The 22,621-nt window shown below is 50.7% G+C and overlaps 1 protein-coding gene across 9 annotated transcripts; it reads left to right on the forward strand.

The window, feature by feature from the left end:
• The first annotated feature begins 26 nt into the window (after positions 1-26).
• Positions 27-22,268, forward strand: CNTROB (centrobin, centriole duplication and spindle assembly protein). Of its 9 annotated transcripts, none has more exons than XM_078067887.1 (20): positions 27-173; positions 607-1,263; positions 1,938-2,022; positions 2,239-2,320; positions 3,022-3,178; positions 4,079-4,195; positions 4,411-4,527; positions 4,874-4,972; positions 6,314-6,550; positions 6,895-7,041; positions 16,907-17,040; positions 17,385-17,510; positions 17,680-17,842; positions 18,782-19,040; positions 19,899-20,035; positions 20,255-20,318; positions 20,494-20,667; positions 20,811-20,943; positions 21,423-21,495; positions 21,684-22,268. In XM_078067887.1, exons 2-20 carry the CDS (start codon positions 982-984, stop codon positions 21,807-21,809), a joined length of 2,712 nt encoding a protein of 903 aa, XP_077924013.1. In that variant the 5' UTR covers positions 27-173; positions 607-981; the 3' UTR covers positions 21,810-22,268. The 9 variants fall into 9 exon arrangements, 7 of the variants coding, with proteins under 7 accessions (XP_077924013.1, XP_077924012.1, XP_077924015.1 ...); XM_078067886.1 differs by having other exon boundaries at positions 27-155; XR_013445998.1 differs by lacking the exon at positions 27-173 and adding an exon at positions 21,168-21,293 and having other exon boundaries at positions 180-1,263; positions 21,684-21,745.
• Positions 22,269-22,621: the final 353 nt, after the last annotated feature.

Here is a 22,621-nt window from a genome sequence, read left to right on the forward strand (position 1 = left end):
CCAATCCGTGCCGCCGGCGCCGCGCACGCGCGTCTAGGGCTCCCGGGCTCCAGAAGCTGGGCGCCTGCGAGGGAGAGCGCGGGGCTGGTGACGTCATCTACGCGAGCGAGGCGGGGCTGCGGACGGTGGGCGGGAGGCTGCCAACGGTTTTGAGTGTAGGGAAGGCGGCGAGGGTGGGTGTGCGGGGTCCTTGGTCTCCCGGACCGGGGCTCAGGGGAGGGGGACAATCCCTGGCCCGCACCTTGGCAAACTGAGCGGGGCTGAGGTCTGGCGGTGTGGCGCGGAGCAGCCAGGGGTGGTCCGGGTAGAGGATCTCAGGCTAGGCTGGAGGGCGGCGGACTTGGAGGGGGTGGCCGAGGGTTCACAGAGTTTCTCTTGGGATAGCACGGAGGGGGGGATTCTGAAGAGCCTCGCTATGGCTTTCTTGCCAGGAGCAGTCGGAGGGGGTATACAGGAGGGTTGACGGTGGGTGGAACAGGTGCATGGCGACGGGCGTGAGGAGGTGGGGAACGTGAGGGTCCAGCCTCTCTGAGACCCCGGCCAGGTGGGGGCCAAATAAGACTGCTGGAGGGAAATCAGGCCGCTGTTGGATTGGGTCCATTTCAGTTTGCAGGTTCTGGGTGTGAGAATTTAAAAGCCTGTGCCAGAAGTTGGTCTTCAGCACTCCAGGGGAATTGCAGTGGGGCTGTCTCCCCTCGGTCTTCTGTCCCCACCCCCTCCTTGCTGCACCCTCCTTTTCCACCGGTCCCAGGCGCGGTGGAAGGAAATGCTTTTGCCCTCTCCCATGGCCTCCGGAACTGCTGGAAACCTTTCCTCTAACCAGAAAGCCTCCCTACCGTCCCTCAACAAGGATCCTTGGCTTGGAGTCTTCCTCCTTTCTCCCAAATCTTCTTTCTCGGTGCACTTCCCCCCCTGGAGTCTCCTAAAGCAGGACCAGGAGTTCCCACTTCTGCTGTCTGCAGTTGCCTGGTGCTTGTACTCATGGCGACATCAGCTACCAGCCCCGGTTCACCTCTCCGGGCTGAGGATCTCCTGAGTGATTCATCAGAAGCCCCTGGGCTGAACCAAGTATCCTCTGAGGTGACCTCCCAGCTCTATGCTTCTTTGCACCTCAGTCGTCAGGCGGAGGCCACCGCCCGAGCCCAGCTGTATCTCCCCACCACCTCCCCACCTCCCCATGAGATGTTAGATGGCTTGGCCCAAGAGCTGAGTCACAGCTTGTCGGTTGGCTTGGAGAACAACCTGAAGAAAAAGGTGAGACAGGTGTGTCTTGGGTACCTCTAGGGTCTTGGAACGGGTGGTCGTAAAAAAGAAAAAAAAAAAAAGATTGCTTTGCTGAGATTTGAACTCCTATTGTTGGACTGAACTCCTATTTTGAAGATACCTGCACCAAGGGACAGGTTGCTGTGCTTTGACTGGGACTTGGGCACTAAGCGAGGATAAGGTTTCTTCAGTTCAAGAGAGAACTAGGCACTTAAGGATAGCAAAATTTGCTAAGCTCCTTCCAGCTCAAAGCTAGTTTGATTGTGTGGTTTACAGTTTGGCATGTCAGTCATTCAAACACGGTCTAATCGATTACACATGTCACAGAGAGGTTGGTTATTAGTGTTGCAGACTGGTTAGGTCTTCCAGAGTTTGAAAAACTGATAGCCACGGACTCCACAGTCTTTAGATGAGGTATTTCCTCTTCTAGTTGGCAAGGATCCTCACCAGGCTTGTCTTAATGTGCCCAATTAATTTATTTACACTATGTGCCTGCCTTCTGCAGACATTTGAGTTTCAACCCTTATTGGGTCAGTTCCGGTTTTCTTGGCTGTCCCAGGTGCTGGAGTAAAAATTCTTGGGTTTTAGGGAGTACCAGATGCCACATACCCTGGCAGCGTGTAGAACATAAGATCATTCAGGTTGCATCTGATTTCCATGCTGCTTTTTTCTAGGATGGCTCCAAGCATATTTTTGAGATGGAAAGTGTTCGGGGTCAGCTCCAGAGCATGCTCCAAAACTCCCGGGATACGGCCTATCGTGAGTTAAACCCAGATTTAAGGGGTGGGAGAAGGCGGAGAAAGGAAGGCGTCCAAGACAAGAGAGTTCAGGAGGAAAGGCTCCAGTTCTTTGGGAGAGGGGCTAGAGGAGTGGGTGAAGTCGAAAGGAAAGGCCCACTCCTCTCTTCGTCTTTGAAGAGACAGGGTTCCTATTCTTCCCTGACCCTGGCTGTGGGGTCCCTCTGGCTGCCTGCAGGGGATCCCATCACTCCAGGTCCTGGCTCAGAGAGACGAGAAGACGACTCATTTGACAGTGACAGCACAGCCACCTTGCTTAAGTGAGTTCCCCCTGGGGTTCTTCTAGCTGGCTTGCTTGTCTTCTCGGAGAGGCAACGTTCCCTTCCTGAGTTCTGTCTTTCCTGCTTTTCTATCTCCTAGGGACCTAAGATGCTTGTCCCTTAGCTTTCAGTTTTCATCCTTTTTTCCCTATCTTCTATCCCCTTTACTCCTTCGGGACCATGGGCATCTGCTGCCTAGTACCTGGCTTTCTCCCAACCTCTAGTCCTTCTTCCCCCAGAAGAGTTGGCTTGTTTCTTTTTTTTTTTTTTAAAGATTTATTTATTTATTTATTTGAGAGAGCGAGAATGAGAGAGAGAGAGAGAGAGAGGGAGAGTACATGAGAGGGGGGAGGGTCAGAGGGAGAAGCAGGCTCCCCGCTGAGCAGGGAGCCCGACGCGGGACTCGATCCCGGGACTCCAGGATCATGACCTGAGCCGAAGGCAGTCACCCAACCAACTGAGCTACCCAGGCGCCCCGAGTTGGCTTGTTTCTGCTAAGACTTTTACTGCTGGGAGTGTGGTAGACAGGAAGGAGCACTGTAGAGTGAATCACAGAACCCGAGTGCTGTCTAGCTCTATGACTTTGGCCAAGTCTCTTGCTCCTTCTGAGTTTCTGTTTCCTCGTTTGTAAAATGTCACAGTTGGACTAGGGGCTCTCGAAAGCTTTCCGTACCCTGATATTCTCTGCCTGCTTTGTTCAGCACCCGGCCCCTGCAAGGCTTATCTCCATCTAGCTCAGCCCAAGCCCTGGAGGAGTTGTTTCCCCGCTATGCCAGTCTTCGGCCGGGGCCCCCCCACAATCCCCCGGATTTCCAGGGCCTGAGAGATGCACTGGATTCCGAACACACCCGTCGCAAGGTGAGTCACCAAGGCTTCCGTTTGAAAGCAGCAAAGATTAGAAATAGGCTGGGTGCTGGGAAGGGCTGAGGGTTGAGGGCCTGCAAGCTGAAACTTTGCTCAGATGGCTCTTCAGGGAGGTCGAGTTTGACCATCCCGTCTACGATGCACACCTCTCCTCCGGGTGGGCATTCAGGCCCCTTGGGTGATAGCTTATCATAGTCTGATATATCCTGTCTGCTTCTCCCCTCTACAATCTAAGCTCTATGCGGGTCGGACCTTATCTTGTTCATCACTGTCCAGAACGTGCCTGACACAAGGAAGCGTTCCAGAAGTGTGCGGTGAATGAACAGCACACCTTGCTGGCTTGTGTGAAGGCTTTATGGCTCCTGGTGATACACCGGACTTTATTTCTGCAAACCTCAGCTTATCTGAAGGGAGCAGAGAGGCGGACTAGGCAGGGGAAAGGCTACGGTCATTGGTTGTGTTGTCATTTTTGGAACCATCTCTTCGTCTGTTTGAAGCTGCCTGGGCCTGAATGAAAGGCTTTCTCCTTTCTCCTTGCCATGTTCTCCTTGCCAACCTTCACTGTGCCCAATGAGCTGCTTAGGCACGAGTCACCTCCCACTCTGTGAAGTGTGGGCTGTTGGTCTCCTGCCAGAAGGTTCGTGGAAATTTCTCCCTGGAGATCCAGGAAATGGAATAGCCTGGAAGCTAAGCCCCTGTCTCCTGAGCTGGTAGAGGTCTTGGGCCTCAAGATTCCTGCTCCCGAGTTCCTGATCCTTCTTCTCCAAACCTCTTCTGTTCTTGGGACCTGGGCTCCCCTGTCTCCAGCCCATTTTCGCCAAGAGGCGCTGGGAAGTTTGATGCTGTGGTCAAATTAGGGATAGTAACACCCAGACTTGTCCTCCTTCTTCCCAGCATTGTGAGCGCCATATTCAGACCCTACAGACCCGGGTGCTAGAGCTTCAGCAGCAGTTAGTTGTGGCTGTGACTGCTGACCGCAAGAAAGATAGCATGATCGAACAGTTGGACAAGGTGCCAGGGTCACAGAATGCGGGTGGGTCTCTCGTGGGGGGCGCCAAAGAATAGTGAAAAGGGGATGGCCAACCAGCGGTTCTTTGTTCACGCTAGGAGCTGGGGGTGGGAGGGTTCCCCACTCCTGGGAGAAGGTGGCTGTTGACCCCACCCCTGCGGGCAGAAAGAGGGCAAAAAAATTACTTTGAAATTCCATTTGACTTTCCTCTCCTGAGACCCTGGCCCGAGTGGTGGAGGGCTGGAACCGTCACGAGGCCGAGCGGGCAGAGGTGCTTCGGGGGCTCCAGGAGGAACGCCAGGCAGCCGAACTTACCAGAAGCAAGCAGCAGGAGGTGGGCAACCTGGATCAGACGGCATGAGAGCCTAGGGCACAGATCGATAGAGGGAAGGGAGTCCAGATAGCTCCGGATCCGGGTCCCTAACAGATTGAGCTCAGTCTTGAGGAGTCACCGGCCTGGCCGTTCTTCTCCCCGTTTCCCCCCAACTTCACTGTTTTTGCTGCCAGACTTGCATCATCCATGTCTTCCCAGATTTCCCCACACCACGTAGTCTTCTCTTAGGCCCCCAAGTCACTGAGTTAGGTCTCACTTTTAGTTTGTTATCGCTGAAGCTTTCTGAAATATAACCTGCAGGGATTCCCCTCTGTTTCTCTGTCCTGTGTTCCCCTGTCCCTGAAAGACAGTGACCCACCTGGAGCAAAGCCTTTCCGAGGCCATGGAGGCCCTGAATCGTGAGCAGGAAAGTGCCAGACGGCAGCAACGGGAAAGAGAGACGCTGGTGAGAATGCCGGGCTCGGTCCATTCCATTAGAGGCTGTGGGCCATCGGTGGGTTGTGGGAGCCACGCCAGGGGACTGTTTCCCCAAATGTGTCCTTAGAACACTCGTTCTACTAGATCCTCTGCAGACGGGGCTCGGCCACCAAGTTGGCTCGAGAGACTCTGCAAATCATTGCCTCATTAGAATCATGGATCATGGAAGGAGGGGAGGGGTGCCTGGGTGGCTCAGTCATTAAGGTCATGATCCGGAGTCCTGGGATGGAGCCCCTCATCGGACTCCCTGCTCAGCGGGAAGCCTGCTTCTCCCTCTCCCACTCCCCCTGCTTGTGTTCCCTCTCTGGCTGTCTCTCTCTCTCTATCAAATAAATAAAATCTTTAAAAAAAAAAAAAAAGAATCATCGGGGGGATTGTTTTACAATGTAGATTTCTGGGACGCGTCGCCAGGGGTTTTGATTTGGTAGATATATTGAGCTGGGGAGCTGAAATATTTTCAGCAGTTTCCTAGGTGATTTTGTTCAGCCAGGTTTGGGATCTCTGGTCTAGGGCAGAGCCAGAAAAGGTATGGGATGAGACTTAATCGGGTTTCTTATTGCTGGAATGATAAGATGATTACTCATATGAATTAGCAGCCAGGTCTGGAACTCAGTTATGTGCATGATGCGTGCTTGCGACATGCGTGCTGTTACTTGTCATCTTCACGGGCTTTTTTTTTTTTTTTAAGATTTTATTTATTTATTTGACACAGAGAGAGAGATAGAGCACAAGCAGGGGGAGCAGCAGGCAGGCAGAGGGAGAGGGAGAAGCAGGCTCCCCACCGAGCAAGAAGCCTGATGCGGGGCTCGATCCCAAGATCCCGGGATCACGACCCAAGCCGAAGGCAGCCGCTTAACCGATTGAGCCACCCAGGCGCCCCTTCACAGGCTTGATCCAACAGCGCCGGTCATGGTTGCTGGTCGGCTGGTTCATGATCAGAGGCTGGGTTTTCTAGGCTTTGTGGAGCTTCTTTTGAGGATGATAGTGACTGGTATTGCATATTGAGTGCTTACTACGTGCTAGACGCTGTGCTGATTGCTTTCTGTGCACTTTTTACTGGAATCCTCACAAGGTAGGCCCTAGACATGAACACATAGCGAGTGACAGCTGGGATGCAAACCGATTTGAGCCCAGATGGACCGAGTTCTGGAACAGACGCTCCTGTTTACCGTGTCACAGTCCTGTGGGCTTGTCAACTCTTGTTTTTGAGCGGACAGAATTCTCAGCGGGTGCAGTGTCTGGGGGTGACGGGGCCGCTTGCTGCTCTCTTGAGGGCTTGCTCAGGATCTGGTTTTCCCTGGGGCTCCAGGAGGAGGAGAGGCAGGCTCTGACCCTGAGCTTGGAGCTGGAGCAGCAGCGGGGCCGGGCCCTGCAGGAAGAGCGGGATGAGGCTCGGGCTGGGCAGCTGAGTGAGCGTCGACAGCTGGAGGCGCTGAAGCTGGCCCTGGAGGAGGAGCGGCAGGCCTGGGCCCAGCGAGAGCTCGAGCTCCAGGAGCGCTACGGGGCCCTGCAGGAGGAGGTGCTCGCTCAGCTGGAAAAGGAGAAGGTGAGAGCGGCCGTCCCGTCGTCGGGGAACGGGCAACAGCTGAAGGGCAGAATGACGGAATGAGACGGCAGGTCAGAATATGGGGTGGGGGGGGGACTGGGCTGCAGAGTGAAGACCTGTCTGGGGGGGACAAGGTGGAGGGTGCGGGGCCAGCAGGCAGGGCCGGGGACAGCCAGTACCTCATAGGCTGAAAGAGTGAGATTCCCCAGAGCCGAGCAGAGAGTCAGGTGTGAAGAGGGAGAGTAGCGGCTTGGGTTTCAGGGCGCGGGAGGACGACTTGGGGAACGGAGGTGACCAGGAGGCGGGAATGGAGGCGCGCACTTGAGTTTGGTTTCCTCTCCCAGGGGAGCACCCAGAGGGAGGCGCAGGCCGCGCGGGAGGCCCAGCAGCAGCTAATGCTGGTGCAGGCGGACGTGCGGCGGCTGGAAGGGGAGCTGGACACGGCTCGGAGAGAGCGAGACGCCCTGCAGCTGGAGATGAGCTTGGTGCAGGTCAGGTGGCGGCAGGTGCCCGAGGCTGCCCTCCTCGTTAGGACAAGTAGGTGTGAGGCCGGGGACCTTTTGGGAGTCATGGCAAACACTGCCATTTTTTACCTAGAATTTTGACCCCTGAAGGCTTCTGCCTCATCCACGGGGGATAAAGTGCCCGAAACCGCGCGTAGTACTGAACCCCGGACGTACTGCGTGTTTTCTGTGCGTCCGCGCCTACGGTAAAGGTAAATCTATGACACAGCCACAGTAAGAGACGGATAGTAACTCGTATTAAACTTGAACACTTATAGCAACAGGCTGTAATAAAAGTTACGTGAATGCGGTCTCTCGCTCAGCACGTCTTACTGTCGTGTGCTCACCCGTCTTCTGGTGAGCATGAGAGATGGGGAGGTGCCCGCGGGGGGCGATGAAGGAGGCGAGGACGCAGCGTTAGGCTGCTGACCTTCCAGCAGCACGTCAGAAGGGGGATCGCCTGCCTCCGGACCACGGTTGACCACGGATAGCTGGACCTGCGCAAAGCAAGACCGTAGAGAGGGGGACTACTGTGTGTGTAAATCGTGTGTTAAGTGCACATTGTTGAGGTTCCCAGAGCAAGTCAGCCTGAGAGACTTCCCTTATTAATGATGGACGTGAGGAGACGCACCCCGTTTCTGGGTTAGCGAGGCCAGTGTTGGGAAGAACACACTCCTTTTTCTTTTCACCTCACCCGCGGAATTGGCGGACTGACCACATGGAAACTAACTCCTCGTGGAGGACCGAGGCTAGAGATGTTAGTACAGTTCCATATCGGCATGCAAGCTGCCTTAGCCCCCCAGACTGGTGCTCGCTGGGTGTGCGTTGGTTCACGGAGTCTACTCAACAGCCCCACCGTGGAAGCTCCGTGCTGGGAGCTAGGAATCTTCCTGGCCAACGAGGAGCGACCAGCTAGAGGGGGGGTTTGTCTAGCGCACACATTCTTGAAGTAGTGCGATAGATGATAGTTGAGGGACAGGAGAACTACTCCTGACTCAGTGTCATCTTTGTAGTGAGGTCTTCCCCAGCCCCACTGGGTAAGATCCGCAACCTCTGACAATCCACGCTCCCCTTCCCTGTTTGAATTTTTCTCCTGATAGACTGCATTCTGCACCTTTTAAAATCTTGTGCATTTTTTGAAGGCAAGGATTTTTGTCTGTTCATTGTTGGATCCAGTGCCTGACTTTAGTGTTATTCAAGTCGTCGATTTCCTTATTGTTCTGTCCATTATCGAAAGAGAGGTGTTGATGTTTCCAGCTGTTACTGTTTCCAGTTATTACTGTAGGACTGTCCATGCCTCCCTTCAAGAAGTCTGTCCATTTTGTCTTCATATATTTTGGGGCTCTGTTAAGTACACAGATGTGTATATTGTTATGTCTTCTTGCTATAACCTTTTTTGGCTTAAAATCTATTTTGTCTAATGTTAATCTAGCCCCCACCCTAGCTCTCCTGGGTGCTATTTGCATGGGCTCTTTTCATCCTTTCACTTAAGAGGCTTTTGTGTCTTTGTATCTAAAGTGAGTTTCTTGTCGACCACATACACAGGATCATGTTTTGTTTCGTTGTTTAATCCATTCTGCCAATTCCTGCCTTTTAATTGGAGAGTTTAATCCATTTACATTTAAAGTAATTACTGGCTAAGGACTGATTTCTGCCATTTAACTATTTGTTTTCCATACATCTTACTTGTTTCTGGTTTTCAGTTGCTCCATTACTGCCTTTTTGGGGTATTTCATCAATATTTTGTGTACCGTTTTTGATTCTCTTCATTTTTCCTTTTCTGTACATGTTTAAAGTTATTTTCTTAAGGATTCCCTTGAGATTACAACTAACATCTTAAAATAACGGTCACCTAGTTTGAATAATACTAACTTTAGTTTCAATAGCGTGCGGCCACTGTTCCTGTACATCGGTGTGTCTCCGCTTTCGTGGTGTTATTGACGCAGATTTATCGGTACTGTTTTGTGCATCTGCCTTTTATATCCTACAGGAAAAAAGGAGTTACAAACTGAGAGTACGGTAATACAGGCTTCTGTATTTACCTGCGGAGTAACCTTTATCGGGGTTCTTTATTTCTTCATATGGCTTCAGGTTAGTGTCTCATTTCATTTTGGCCTGCAGGACTCCTTCAGCATTTTTTGGTAAGTCAGGTCTACTAGAAATGAATGCTCTTAGCTTTAGTTTATCTGAGAATGGCTTAATTTCTTTTTCATTCTTGAAGGTTTTTGTTTTTTGTTTCACTTGACAGTTGATTTTCTTCCAGCACTTGAAATATGTCATTCCACTACCTTCTGGCCTCTATGACTTCTGATGAGAAATTGGCAGTTATTCTCACGTAGGGGCTATAAGTGACCAGGTGCTTCTCTCTTGCTCCTTTCTCTGTGTTTGGCTTTTTTTTTTTTTTTTAAGATTTTATTTATTTATTTGAGAGAGAGAGAGAGCGTGCACATGAGCCAGGGGAGGAGCAGGTGGAGAGAGACAAGCAGACTCTGTGCTGAGCATGGAGCTGACGCAGAGCTGGAGCCGAGTGCAGGCTCAATCCCATGACTCCTGAGATCATGACCTGAGCCAAAATCAAAGTAGGCCGCTTAACCAACTGAACCACCGAGGCGCCACTCTGTGTTTGGCTTTTGACAATATGACTATGATGTGTTGTAGTGTAGATCTCCTTGAGTTTATTCTGTTTAGAGATTGTTGAGTTTTGGGGATGGGTAGATTTATGTCTTTTATCAAATTTGGGAAGTTTTTGGCTGTTTTTTGAGATTTTTTTTTTTTCCTGTTCTTTCTCTCTTTCTTGTCCTTCTGGGACTTTGCTAATGCATCCGTTGGTATGATGTCCCACAGGCCCCTCAGGTTCTGTTCATTTTTCTTGATTGTTTTTTCCTGTTGCTCATTGGATTAGATAGTTTCTGTTGCTTATCATCAAGTTCATTGGCTCTTTCTTCTTCCTGCCGAACTCTGCCATTGAGCCCCTTTGGTGAAATTTTTAAAATAGTCTTTATTATTTAGAGCAGTCCTATGTTCAGAGCAAAAGTGAGCAGAAGGTACAGAGATTTCCCATATACCCCGTACCCCCACAGATACACAGCTGCCCCCATTACCAACATCTCCCACCAGAGTAGAATGTTCGTTACAATTGATGAACCTATATCAACACGTCATTATCACCTAGAGTCCATAGATTACATTAGGGTTCCCTCTTGCTGTTGTACATTTTATGGGTTTGGACAAATTTATAATGACATGTATCCACCTTTATAGTGTCACACTCAGTTTCACTGCCTTAAAGATCCTTTGTGCACTGCCTGTTCATCCCTTCCTCCCTCTAACCCCTGGCAACCACTGATCTTTTTACTGTCTCCATAGTTTTGCCTTTTCCAGAATGTCATATAGTTGGAATCCTACAATACGTAGCCTTTTTAGACTCACTTCTTTCACTTGGTAATATGCATTTAAGTTTCCTCTGCGCCTTTTCATGGCTTGTTAGCTTGTTTCTTTTTAGTGCTGAATAATATTCCACTGTCTGGATGTGCCACAGTTTATCTATCTGTGCGCTTACTGAAGGACATCTTGGTTGCTTCTAATTTCTGGCGGTTGAGAATAAAGCTTGTAAACATCCATGTGCAGGTTTTGGTATGGACCTGAGTTTTTAACTCCTTTGGGTAAATACCAAGGAGTGTGGTTGCTACATCGTATGGGAAGAGTACATTTTGTTTTGTCAGAAACCACCACAGTGTCTTCCAGAGTCGCAGCACCATTTTGCATTCCCGTCAGCAATGAATGAGCGTTCCTGTTGCTCTACATTCCCTCCAACGCTTGTTGTGGTCAGTGTTCTGGATCTTGGTTATTTCAATAGGGGTATATAGTGAAATAGGGGTATGTAGTGGTATCTAGTGAAATTTTCATATCATCAGTTGTACTTTATAGCTTCAGAATTTCTATTTGGTTCTTTTTTATAATTTATGTCTCTATTGATGTTTTCTATTTGTTCATACAGTATTCTGATTTCATTTAGTTTGTTGTCCAGATAGTTCATTGAGCATATTTAAAACTGTTGATTTAAGGTCTTTGATTAGTAATCCCAATGTCTGGGCTTCCACAGGAAATACTTCTGTCAAATCTCTTTTTCCTTTTTTTTTTTTTTTTTTGTTTTAAAGATTTTATTTTTAAGTACTCTCCACACCCAACATGGGTCTTGAACTCACAACCCTGAGATCAAGAGTTGCATGCTGTACCAACTGAGCAAGCCAGGCGTCCCTAATTCTCTTTTTCCTTTGAATGAGTCATATTTTCCTGTTTCTGTGTTTTGTAATTTGTCGTTGAGAACTAGACATCTTAAATATTATAATGTAGTAATTCTGGAAATCATATTCTCTCTCTCTCCTCAGATTTTTTTTTTTTTTTTGATGCCTGCAGCCATCCATTTGTATAGTGACTTTTTCAAACTGTTTTTGCAAAGTCTCTATTTCTTGTTGTGTGTGGTGACTGACATTTCTGTTCTGTTACCTCTGTGATTAGCCTGTGAGTTGACAGAGATTTTCTTAAATGCCTGAATTCTTCTCTCAAATGAGTATATATGTCTCTTTAAATCTTATGATTGATGCTACCAGGGAAGCTTCTGCAGGGGCCCAAAACAAAGGTGGTGGTTTGCTCTGGTTCCTCAGGGAATTGCCAAACTGTCCAAAACACCCAATCCCACGTTTTTGGAGGATAAGGTCCTTACCTACCACGCTCACTTCAGCCAGTCCCTCTAGTTTCCCGGGCTGCCATTCCTGTGGCTGCAGAGGGCCAAGGGCTGGGGGATGGAAGCAGGCTCACATCCCCAGCTCTTGTACCAAAGCCCAGCAGCCTCTGCCTTCATCAGGCACTCTCCTGCTCGCTTAAGTATCTGATCAGGTTCCAGAGTTCCCAAATAGTGGGTTTTGATATTTTTTCCACATCTCAATGGATGTTTTGGCAGAAGGACTAACCCCTGCAGTTTTCTACCCTGCCATTTTCCATGAGATCACTGTTTTTAAATTCTGTTTTAAATAAACAACCACCATAAGACATTATTAATATTGTTCTGTAAAGCCAATATTCATTTAGAGGTATCCACATAATTTACTATTTTCTCTGTTGTTCTAACTTTCTTTGAACTCAGACCTCCCATGTGAGTTCTTTTTCTTGGTGGAAAAATCTCTCATATGTATGTATGTATGTATGTATGTGTGTGTGTGTTTGGTTATTTAATTAGTTTAGTTTGAAATGACCCTGAGACTATGACCTGAGCCAAAATCAAGAGTCAGCCGCTTAACCAACTGAGCCACCCAGGTGCCCCTCTACTTATTATTTTTTTTAAGATTTTAGATCTTAGATTTTAGAGATTTAAGAGAGAGAGAGAGAGAGAGAGAAAGCCGGGGGAGGGGCAGAGAGAGAAGCCGACTCCCGCTGAGCAGGGAGCCCGATGCGGGGCTTGATCACAGGACCCTGGGATCATGACCTGAACTGAAGGCAGATGCTTCACTGACTGAGCCACCCATGCGCCCCTCTACTTCTGTTTTTATTATTGATTTACAGCTTAATTTTTTTTTTAAATTTTTTATTGTTATGTTAATCCCCATACATTACATCATTAGTTTTAGATATAGTGTTCCATGATTCATTGTTTGTGCATAACACCCAGTGCTCCATGCAGAACGTGCCCTCCTCAATACCCATCACCAGGCTAACCCAGCCTCCCACCCCCCTCCCCTCTAGAACCCTCAGTTTGTTTTTCAGAGTCCATCGTCTCTCACGGTTCTTCTCCCCCTCCGATTTCCCGCACTTCGTTCTTCCCCTCCTGCTACATTCTTCTTCTTCTTTTTTTCTTTCTTAACATATATTGCATTATTTGTTTCAGGGGTACAGATCTGAAATTCAACAGTCTTGCACAATTCACAGCGCTTACCAGAACACATACCCTCCCCAGTGTCCATCACCCAGTCACCCCATCCCTCCCACCCCACCCCCCCTCCAGCAACCTTCAGTTTGTTTCCTGAGATTAAGAATTCCTCATATCAGTGAGGTCATATGATACATGTCTTTCTCTGTTTGACTTATTTCGCTCAGCATAATACCCTCCAGTTCCATCCACGTCGTTGCAAATGGCAAGATCTCTTTCCTTTTGATGGCCACATAAGATTTACAGCTTAATTTTGTAATTAGAGAGCATGGTCTTTTAAAAAAATTGCTTATGTGTATTCCACACAACTTTTTGTTTTGAAATATTTCTATCTTAACAGAGTGTTGCATGAATAGTGTAATGAATGACGCTTGGATTCACCAGCTGACATTTTGCAACGTTTGTCTGTTGGGCTGGACCTCCCTGTCCCTCTCTCCCTGCCCCTGCCCCCATCACTGGAGAGTTTCTGGTAGACATGAGAGAATATAGTATTTTTGTTACTTAAATTCTTTGAAATTTTTTGATACTTATTATCTGTTCTAATATATGGTCCATTTTTCTACATGTCTCATGTGTGCTTGAAAATATGTATCTTGGGCGCCTGGGTGGCTCAGTTGGTTAAGCAACTGCCTTCGGCTCAGGTCATGATCCTGGAGTCCCGGGATCGAGTCCCACATCGGGCTCCCTGCTCAGCAGGGAGTCTGCTTCTCCCTCTGACCCTCTTCCCTCTTGTGCTGTCTCTCATTCTCTCTCTCAAATAAATAAATAAAATCTTAAAAAAAAAAAAGAAAATATGTATCTTATAGTTGTTGGGTGAAGTGTTTTATATGTGTCTATTTGTATGTGTGTCTAGTTTGGTAATTGTGCTATTTAAATCATTGTTTCCTTAATGATTTTTTTTTCTATTAAAATCTCACTGACTGTGGATTTTTCTATTTTTCCCGTAGTCTGTCAGTTTTTGCTTTACACATATTAAGGCCATTGCTAAGAGCATATAAATTTTAAAATTGCTACATCTTTCCTGGTAAATTGAATGTTTTATCCATATGAATTGACTCTCTTTATCTCTTCAGGCTTTTTACTTTAGAATCTATTTTTGCTTAATAATATAATGTTACTAGACTTATACCAGCCTTTTAAAAAATATTCTTTTAAGCTTTTTCCTTAAAGTAGAGCTTGCCTGGCACATATTTTTGTAATCTTTACTTTCAGCCTTTATATATTTGTCTCTTAATTGGAGCATCAAATTCTTTTATATTCAGTGTATTTATTTATGGTTGGATCTATGTTTCAACTTTAGATTTTATTTTGTCTTACCTACTTAATCTTTATTTTTCTCTCCTTTCTTGTCATCTTTTAGATTCATTACTTTTTTCTCATTTTCTTTTGTCAGCTAGTTTTAAAGCCAGCTAGTTTTAAAGTTTCTGTTTGTTTAGGGGTTATTTCAGAAATTATAACATGCATATTTCAATCAAAGTGAATTTATTGGAGGTAATTATCATGGATAAAGAAGGGAGCCAACATCAGCATGGCTGGGTGGTTCCCAAAGAAGTTTTAAAAATACTTTTAAGATTTATAAAAGTTATCTGTAAGGCAAGTTTGAATAATACAGAAGTAGAAAGTCTTGGTTACCTTTCCTTACCACACCCCTTTGTGTATGCCCTTTCAGGATCTTTTCATTTGAGTTTGTGGGTTACTGCTTTATTATTTAAGATGTATTTACTTGAGAGAGAGGGTGAACGAGCCAGTGGGGCGGGGGTGGGAAGGGCAGAGGGAGAGAGAATCTCAAGCAGACTCCTGGCTGAGCTTGGAACCAGTCATGGGACTCGATCCCAGGACCCTGAGATCATGACCTGAGGTGAAACCAAGAGTCGGACACTCAACCGACTGAGCCACCCAGGTGCCCCTGTGGGTTGCTGCTTTAAAAAAAACATACACACTTGTTGCAACTTGTCACTGTTACCTCTTACTATAAATATCTTTCCACGTCCCGTATTCCCACTACATGTAGATAGATGTACGTCGTGATTTTGAAGAATTGTATAATGTCGCAGTGAATGGGTGAATCATAGTTTTCTTAAGCATTTTCCTTCTGATGAGCAATGTGCACTGACACCAGTTTTTTTTCACTATTAAAAGTAGTGCTGCAGTGAGCATCATTATACATAAATCTGTAGGATAGATTCCTTAAAGTGCTGTCGCTGGCTCAGAGGGAGTATATATTAACTCTTCCATTAGAAGAATTTAAGTAATGAGCTATCTAGAGTAGTCAGTATCAGGAAGCAGAAGTTAGAATGGGGCCGGAGTGGGAGGAAATGGGGAGCGACTGTTCGGTGGGTATAGAGTTTTAATTTTATAAGATGAAAAGTCCTAGAGATCTGCACAGTAATGTGAATAGGGTTAACGACTACTCAACTGTACTCTTAAAAGTGGTTAAGAAGGTAAATTTTATATTATGTGGTCTCTTTTACCACAGTTTTTAAAAATTAAAAAAAAAAGCATTGGTGTAATAACGAAGGGTTTAGTATGATGGGAGAGAGGGGGTGGGTGGGTAGCCATGTAAGCCATTTCAAGCAGCCAGAACTTCATTCTTCAGGCAGTGGGGGCATTCAGATGGTTTCGAACAAGGGAAAAAATTGAGCACATGTGTATTTTAGAATATTCACTCAGGCAGAAAGTGGAGGATCTACTGGGGCCACTGTGAAAGAGGGTGTCGGGTAGAATAGAGGCCAGGAGATCAAGTGGACGTGAGATAATACTGGATTACCGTCTTCGTGAGTGGAGGAGTAAATTCAGGAGGTGTTAAGGAAGTAGAAGGAAGGACCCTAAGGAAGGTGGAAGGAAGCAGGAGTCAGGGATGACTCTGGGTTTCAGAGGGTGTGGGTGTTCCAGTGGGGACCAGTGCCATTAACTAAGGCAAGAAATAGAACAGGAGAAGGTTCGAGCGTAAAACACCAAATGAGCTCAATTTTGAATGTGTTTTATTTGAGGTGTAGCCAAGTACACTTACTCAGGAGGCTTCTGGGTGTGTGGGCTTAAAGTCCAGCTAAAGAGAGAGACTTAGAAAGTGCTTTAAGGTATAAATGGTAAGAAAAAACATAGCCTAAATGCTCCATGTTTGTTTTATTTTTTTATTTTTTATTTTTTAAAGATTTTATTTATTTATTTGACAGAGAGAGACACGGTGAGAGAGGGAACACAAGCAGGGGGAGTGGGAGAGGGAGAAGCAGGCTTCCCACTGAGCAGGCAGCCTGATGCGGGGCTCGATGCCGGGACCTTGGGATCATGACCTGAGCCAAAGGCAGACGCTTAACGACTGAGCCACCCAGGCGCCCCAATGCTCCATGTTTATTAAACACGTGTCAAAAGCACCCGTGACCCGGAATGTTAGTTAGTACGGGGTCAGAGAGAAGAATGAGGACAGAACTCGAGAAAGCATCCTGCCCCTCCGCTTGGAGGAAGAGTGGTGGGCTGGGGCCCCGGAGCAGGGGGCGCGAGGTCACGGGGCTGGCGGCGGCGAGGCAGGGGTGAGGGAGGCGCGCTTTCCGGAGGAGATTGGCGCCAGTGGCAGGTGTCACAGGGGGCACCTCAGAAGACGAGAGAAATCACTGTGGGATTTGGAAGTTCAGCTCTTTGTCGCGGAGGCCTGTGAGGGGAAATCAGGTTTCGGTGAGTTGCAGAAGGACTGTGAGGTGAGGAAGAAGAGGCCGGATGCAGCCCCATCCCATTAGGAGCAGGGGACAGGGACGCCTGCTGCGTGTCCTAGAGATGGGCTCCTTCTACCTACCACTGCTGTTGGCTCAATACATATTTCTTTGGTCCTTTCGTGCGCCCATGAAGCGCCTAGTCCCGCGTGGGAGCCTCCCTCCGTCCTCGCGGCAGGAATCAGGCGCGACGGAGCCGTTAGCTCTCGCCCTCCCTCACCCCCAGGCGCGGTGTGAGAGCCAGCGGATCCAGCTGCAGTCGGAGTTGACCCTGCAGCTGGAGCAGCACGTGAGCGAGCGCCTGGCGCAGGCCCAGGAGAGCAGCCTGCAGCACGAGGCCTCCCTGCGGGAGCATCACAGGTGCCCAGCACTTTCTGGATCCTCTCGGGTCCCTCCAGCCCACAGGCTCCCTCCTGGCTGCCCTCAGGCCCAAGTCCCCAGCGCCAGGCGCAGAGCTGCCCCTCTCCTGCCCCTCCCAGGCCCACTTCCCGTATCCCCTCTTCCCTACCAGTAGTTTTCTGGAAATGCTTCTTCAGTGAACCACTATCCCAGTCTCTGCCTCTGGGGACCCGGTCCCAAGACACCCGCTCTGTCCCCTCCCTGCTTCCCGAGCCCCGCTGTGCCAGGCGCACCTTCTGGCCCTTTCCCGTTTGAGGACTTTGGTCTCCAGGCTCAGCCCTCCTTCCTCACCCATGTCCTCCTAGGAAGCAGCTGCAGGACCTGAATGGACAACACCAGCAGGAACTGTCCACTCAGCTGGCTCAGTTCAAGGTGGAACTGGCCGAGCGAGAGGAAAGGCAGCAGCAGGTGGCTCAGGACTACGAGCTCAGGTGCGGCTCCCTGCGGCGGGCCCTTTCAGGCCTCCGTCCGTCTCCCGCGCATGGAGCCCATCCCGGGCCTGTGGGCCTGTCTGCGTCTGCAGTGGCCCCGGCCCCTTGCATAGTCGCGGAGGCCTGCTGCCTCAGAGGCTGTCCTCCCCTCTGCCGTCTTCCCCCCCAGACTGGCCCGGGAGCAGGCGCGCGTGCGTGACCTGCAGAGCGGCCGCCAGCAGCTGGAGGAGCAGCGGGCCGAGCTGGTGGAGCGACTCCAGGCCATGCTGCACGCCCACTGGGAGGAGGCCAACCAGCTGCTCAGCGCCCCCACCTTGCCTCCGAACCCCCCGGTAGGCATCGCCCTCGAACGCCCTGGTCCCGAGGTCGGTCCTAGCACCCGCGTTAGGGGGAAGCAACCCCGTGTGCTTCCTTGAAGAAGAACCGCCTCATCGAGGGAAGTCTCTGCCGTGGTCACCACTCACCCAGGCCGGCCCGGGCCGTGGGGCCCAGCTCTCCTCCCCCAGCCCTAGAGGAGTCTCACCCCTCGCCCTATTCTGGTGGCATCTTCCACTTCCTCCTTGTGATTCTTCAGTTTTTATTTTAAGCTAAAATCTTTTTTTGGAAAAGATAATAACGTGCACGTGGTAAAAAAGGAAATCCAAACAGTTCAAAAAGGTGTGTGGTGGGAAGTGCTCACCGTCCTCCCCTGCCCCGCTTGCTCTGGGCCCCAGGGGTGGCCTCCTGTGCATGGCCGTGCGACTTCTCATTTGGCCCAGTGTTTATTCGTGGACATCAGAGTCGTCCTCTATATCCTGCTTCCACGCACAGAGCTGACGTAAATATCATTCACGCGTGTCCTCGTGCAAGCCTATCTGTAAAGCTTCTGGAGATGGAATTGTGAGGTCAAAAATAAGCATTGTAAAACGGGATGGAAGGTGACAGATGTTACCAGATCCCCTCCTAAGGACTTTCTACTCACTTGTCCTCTTTTTTTTTTTTTAAAGATTTATTTATTTATTTATTTGAGAGAGAGAGAATGAGAGAGCAAGCACATGAGAGGGGGGAGGGTCAGAGGGAGAAGCAGACTCCCTGCCGAGCAGGGAGCCCGATGCGGGACTCGATCCAGGGACTCCAGGATCATGACCTGAGCCGAAGGCAGTCGCTTAACCAACTGAGCCACCCAGGCGCCCTCACTTGTCCTCTTAAACTTGGAATCGAGGCGTCTGCGCCCTGGCTCGTGTCTTTACGTGCACAGAGCGTGATCCTCTTCCTGCCTCTCGTGTGCCCAGGTTCCTACCACCAGGCCCTCCAGCCCTGGGCCTCAGGAGCCAGAGAAGGGGGAGCGGAGGCTGTGGACTCTGCCTCCCGTGGCCGTGGCCCTGAAGCCTGTACTGCAGCAGAGCCGGGAAGCGGGGGACGAGGCGCTTGGAGCCCCACCTGTCCTCTGCAGCCCGTCCCCAGACCTCAGCCTCCTGCTGGGCCCCCCTTTCCAGAGCCAGCACTCCTTCCAGCCCCTGGAGCCGAAGCCGGGCCTCACCTCATCCTCGGGTAACCGGGGACGCACGTCACTGGGGTTCCCCGCGTACGCGCTCGCGGGCTCCCTCTTACCTCCTCTCTGTGTGGGGCTCAAGCAGTTAGTTTCCCAGACGTCTCAGTGACCAGAAGGTGCGAGGAGCAGGCTCCGAATAAAGGGAGTGGGAGCTCATGGGAGTCTGATGTCACTGGGGTGATGAGAACCGGCCTTGGGGCCGTGCGGGCTCTTGCCACCACTCCTCCCTGCACAGCTCCTTTCCCTGGTGGACAGTGCTCGCTCTCAGGTTCTTGCTGCCCTCACCTCGGCTGGCACGTGGGTTTGGCCAGCTGGGACATCGGCTCCAGCCGATAGTCTAGACAACCGGGGAGAGACATTGGTGTCCGGGTCAAGGAGAGGCGCTCTGATGGGTCGGTGAGCGTTCCTCGGGTGCAGGGGCGTTTCCCTGCTCGGTCAGCGGGGACTTGGGTGGACGGCAGTGTTCTGTGTGTTGCGGACCTCACGGCCCAGGTCCAGGGAAGAAGGAGAGACGGATTACATCACGACTTTGATTGTAAAAATCATGTAGTCATAGTTAAAGAGAATGAGGGCCCGAACATGCCTCTTAATCCCAAGCCATTCTGAACGTTGGTTTCTGTTCTTTGGGGAGTTTGTGGTGGGATTTCTTTGCCTAGAGTCCCAGTAGCACAGCTTTCCCCTCCTGCCCACACTTCTCAGGACTCAGCTGTGCGTTCTCTCTCCAGCTGCTGTAAACTTCTCCCAGCTGGGATGCCCCTGCTATATTTAAGAGGCCTCTTTCCCTTGGCATTTGGGGGTTGATTTGGGGAGGACTCCCCTCCCCTACAACACACCCACGGCCCCGTTTCACTTTCCAGCCGGGGGCTTCCACCCTGACCACAGGCCAGAGCGGCCGTTCCCTGAGGAAGATCCTGGGCCCGACGGGGACAGCTTCCTCAAGCAGGGGCTGCCGGCCCCCTCCCAGCTCCAGGGCCTCAAGCATTTTTTGCACCAGGTAAGAGAGGGCCCACCTGTCGCACCTCACCTCCTTCTCCGCGTCTTCATTTTCTTCTCCTGCGGCTGCACCCCTTTCAGGACTGGAGCTTCTGTCCCAGTCTGTCTGATTCCTGTCTCTTAAGCCCCTTCTGGAACTTCCCCAGCCTCTGCCTCCCTCCCAGACCCAGGTCTCTTTCCTGATCGGTCCTCCGGGCACCTTACTGTCTTGTCCCTGCAGCTGCTGGAGACGGTACCCCAGAACAGCGAGGCCCCCTCTGTTGATCTGTTGCCCCCGAAGCCTGGTGAGGGCCAACTCTGAAGAAGGCTGGGGCCGGGCGTGGGGAAGGTGGGAGCTGGTTGTCCGGAGTGGACCTCTGGGAGCTGGCAAAGGTCATAAAGCCTAACGAGGGCTGGGTGGTGGGGTGTCCTTGGCTCTTGCCCCGTTTCCTGATTCTCGAACCTCCTTCCTCTTGCCAGGTCTGCTGGCTGGCCCGTCGTGGGAGGAAGCAGCCCCGCACGTGCCACACCTCCCGCCCCCCGTTCATAAAACCAAAGTGCCCCTAGCCATGGCATCCAGTCTTTTCCGGGTGCACGAGCCTCCCTCAAGCCACTCCCAGAGCAGCGGTCCCGGCGGTGGCTCCCCAGAGAGGGGTACGTGGGCCGTGGCTTCCCGGAATGTAGACGGGGGAGGTCTTGGGTGCGGAGCCGGGACCTGGGACTGAAGGCCCGTCTGGGTTCCCGGCGAGCTGGCGCCGGGACCCCAGGGTGACCAGCATTCCCGACGCGCCTCTCAGGTGGAGACGGGCCGGCTCCCGCGGGGCAGCTGATGGACGTGTCTCAGCTCTTACGACTGTACCAGGCCCGGGGCTGGGGGGCGCTGCCTGCCGAGGACCTGCTGCTCTACCTGAAGAGGCAGGAACAGGGCAGGTACCAGCCTGGAGGGCAGGGAGGATGGGAGGGGGATGGAGGGGGTCAGGCCCGTGGGCAGCCCAACTCAGGAGGGAGGAGCGGGCTGGGTGCGGTCCACGGATCCACCGGGAAGCATCCGTTGTTCTTGCCCCGGGACGAAAGCGCGGGCAGCGGTGGGCCCACGGTCTCCTCTTCCTCTGCCCCTCGCTGCTCCTGCCTCTCTCTGGTCTCTTCCTTTCTAGTGTCCATCTCCTCACCTGTAAACACCACCTCCGTGTCTTCATGTCCTCCTACCTTAGTTTTCTCCTCTTTACCCTGCGGCTCAGAACTCAGAATCTAGAACTGTGACCTCCTAGTATAACTCACTAGTGAGTCCGCCAGTGTCTCTTCCCGTTTGATTCCCAGGTCCGTCTCGTTTGTTCTTCTTCCCAAGAGACAGATTGGGGAGTGGGGCGGGGGGGCAGCTCCCCATCCTCATCCCTCCATTTGTGTGGCAGGACGGACAGCCGAGGGGATAATGTCCCCAGAAGGAACACAGACTCCCGCTTGGGTGAGATCCCCCGGAAAGAGGTGAGGGATAGTGGGGCAGGGACGGGGGCGTGGAAGGGCCCTTGCTGACTGGTCCCCGACCCCTGCTTCCTGTGCGTCTTGGGTGGCACGGTCTCTCCCCTCTGCTGGTTGACCGTGGCCCCCTCATGCTCGGTGCCTTTCTGCGGTGACGGGGAGGCCAACTTTCCCTCCTCTTCTCCTCACCCCAGATCCCCTCCCAGGGGCTCCCTCGCCGCCTCGCTCCAGCCCCTAAGACTGAAAAACCTCCAGTTCGCAGGAAAGGCGGGCACCCTGCCCCCAGCAGCATGAGGAGCCGGGGGGGCATCTGGAGATGAGCCCCTTGCCCTTTCTACTCTTCTCCTTTTACTAAATGCTCGAGGGTCTGTATTCGAGTCTCAGACTCCTAGGCATCTGAAAAAATGGAGATTTTATAGGAAACTACTTTGTAAAGAAACCTCATTCGGTTTGAGTATGTTTTTTATATGTTATATGTTCCCGTTTTCTATTCTGTGGAAAAGACATGAAGGCTTTGAAGAAAGACCGCCTCTGGCTAGGTTCGAGAAGTTCCAGTGAGCTAAGGTTCAGTGTTTCGAGAGTAGAACGTGCAGAGCGATTAGCCGCGGTTGGCAGTGGAATTATGGAAGATTCTAATTTCCTTTATACGTTTCTGTATTTCTACATTTTCCAAAACAAGCATGTATGACTTAATAATCAGAAAAAACAAACAACAAACTTGTAATAAAAGAGTAAATTATTGTATAAAGAGTTTGAGTAAAAATTTGATTGTTGGGGGAGATTATTGCTTCTTTTTTTTTTTTTAATTTATTTTGAGAGAGAGAGGGAGGGTGAGCAAGAGAGAAAGCACAAGCCAGGGGGAGAGGCAGAGGGAGAAGCCGACTCCCCGCCGAGCAGGAGCCCGAAGCGGGGCTCGATCCCAGGACCCTGAGATCATGACCTGAGCCGAAGGCAGACGCTTCACCAGCTGAGCCACCCAGGCGCCCCGAGATTATTGGTTCTTAAGGGCGAGTCAAGCTTGCGGATTGCATCGGCGGGGCGCTGACTGGCCGGCAGACACACTGCGGTGGTAAGACACAGGTTAAAGACCAGACTGCTGGCCGGGGGAAAAGAAAAAAAGCCATCATTACAA

Source organism: Halichoerus grypus, chromosome 2 (genome assembly GCF_964656455.1).
Source record: "Halichoerus grypus chromosome 2, mHalGry1.hap1.1, whole genome shotgun sequence".
Taxonomy (NCBI): Eukaryota; Metazoa; Chordata; class Mammalia; order Carnivora; family Phocidae; genus Halichoerus; species Halichoerus grypus.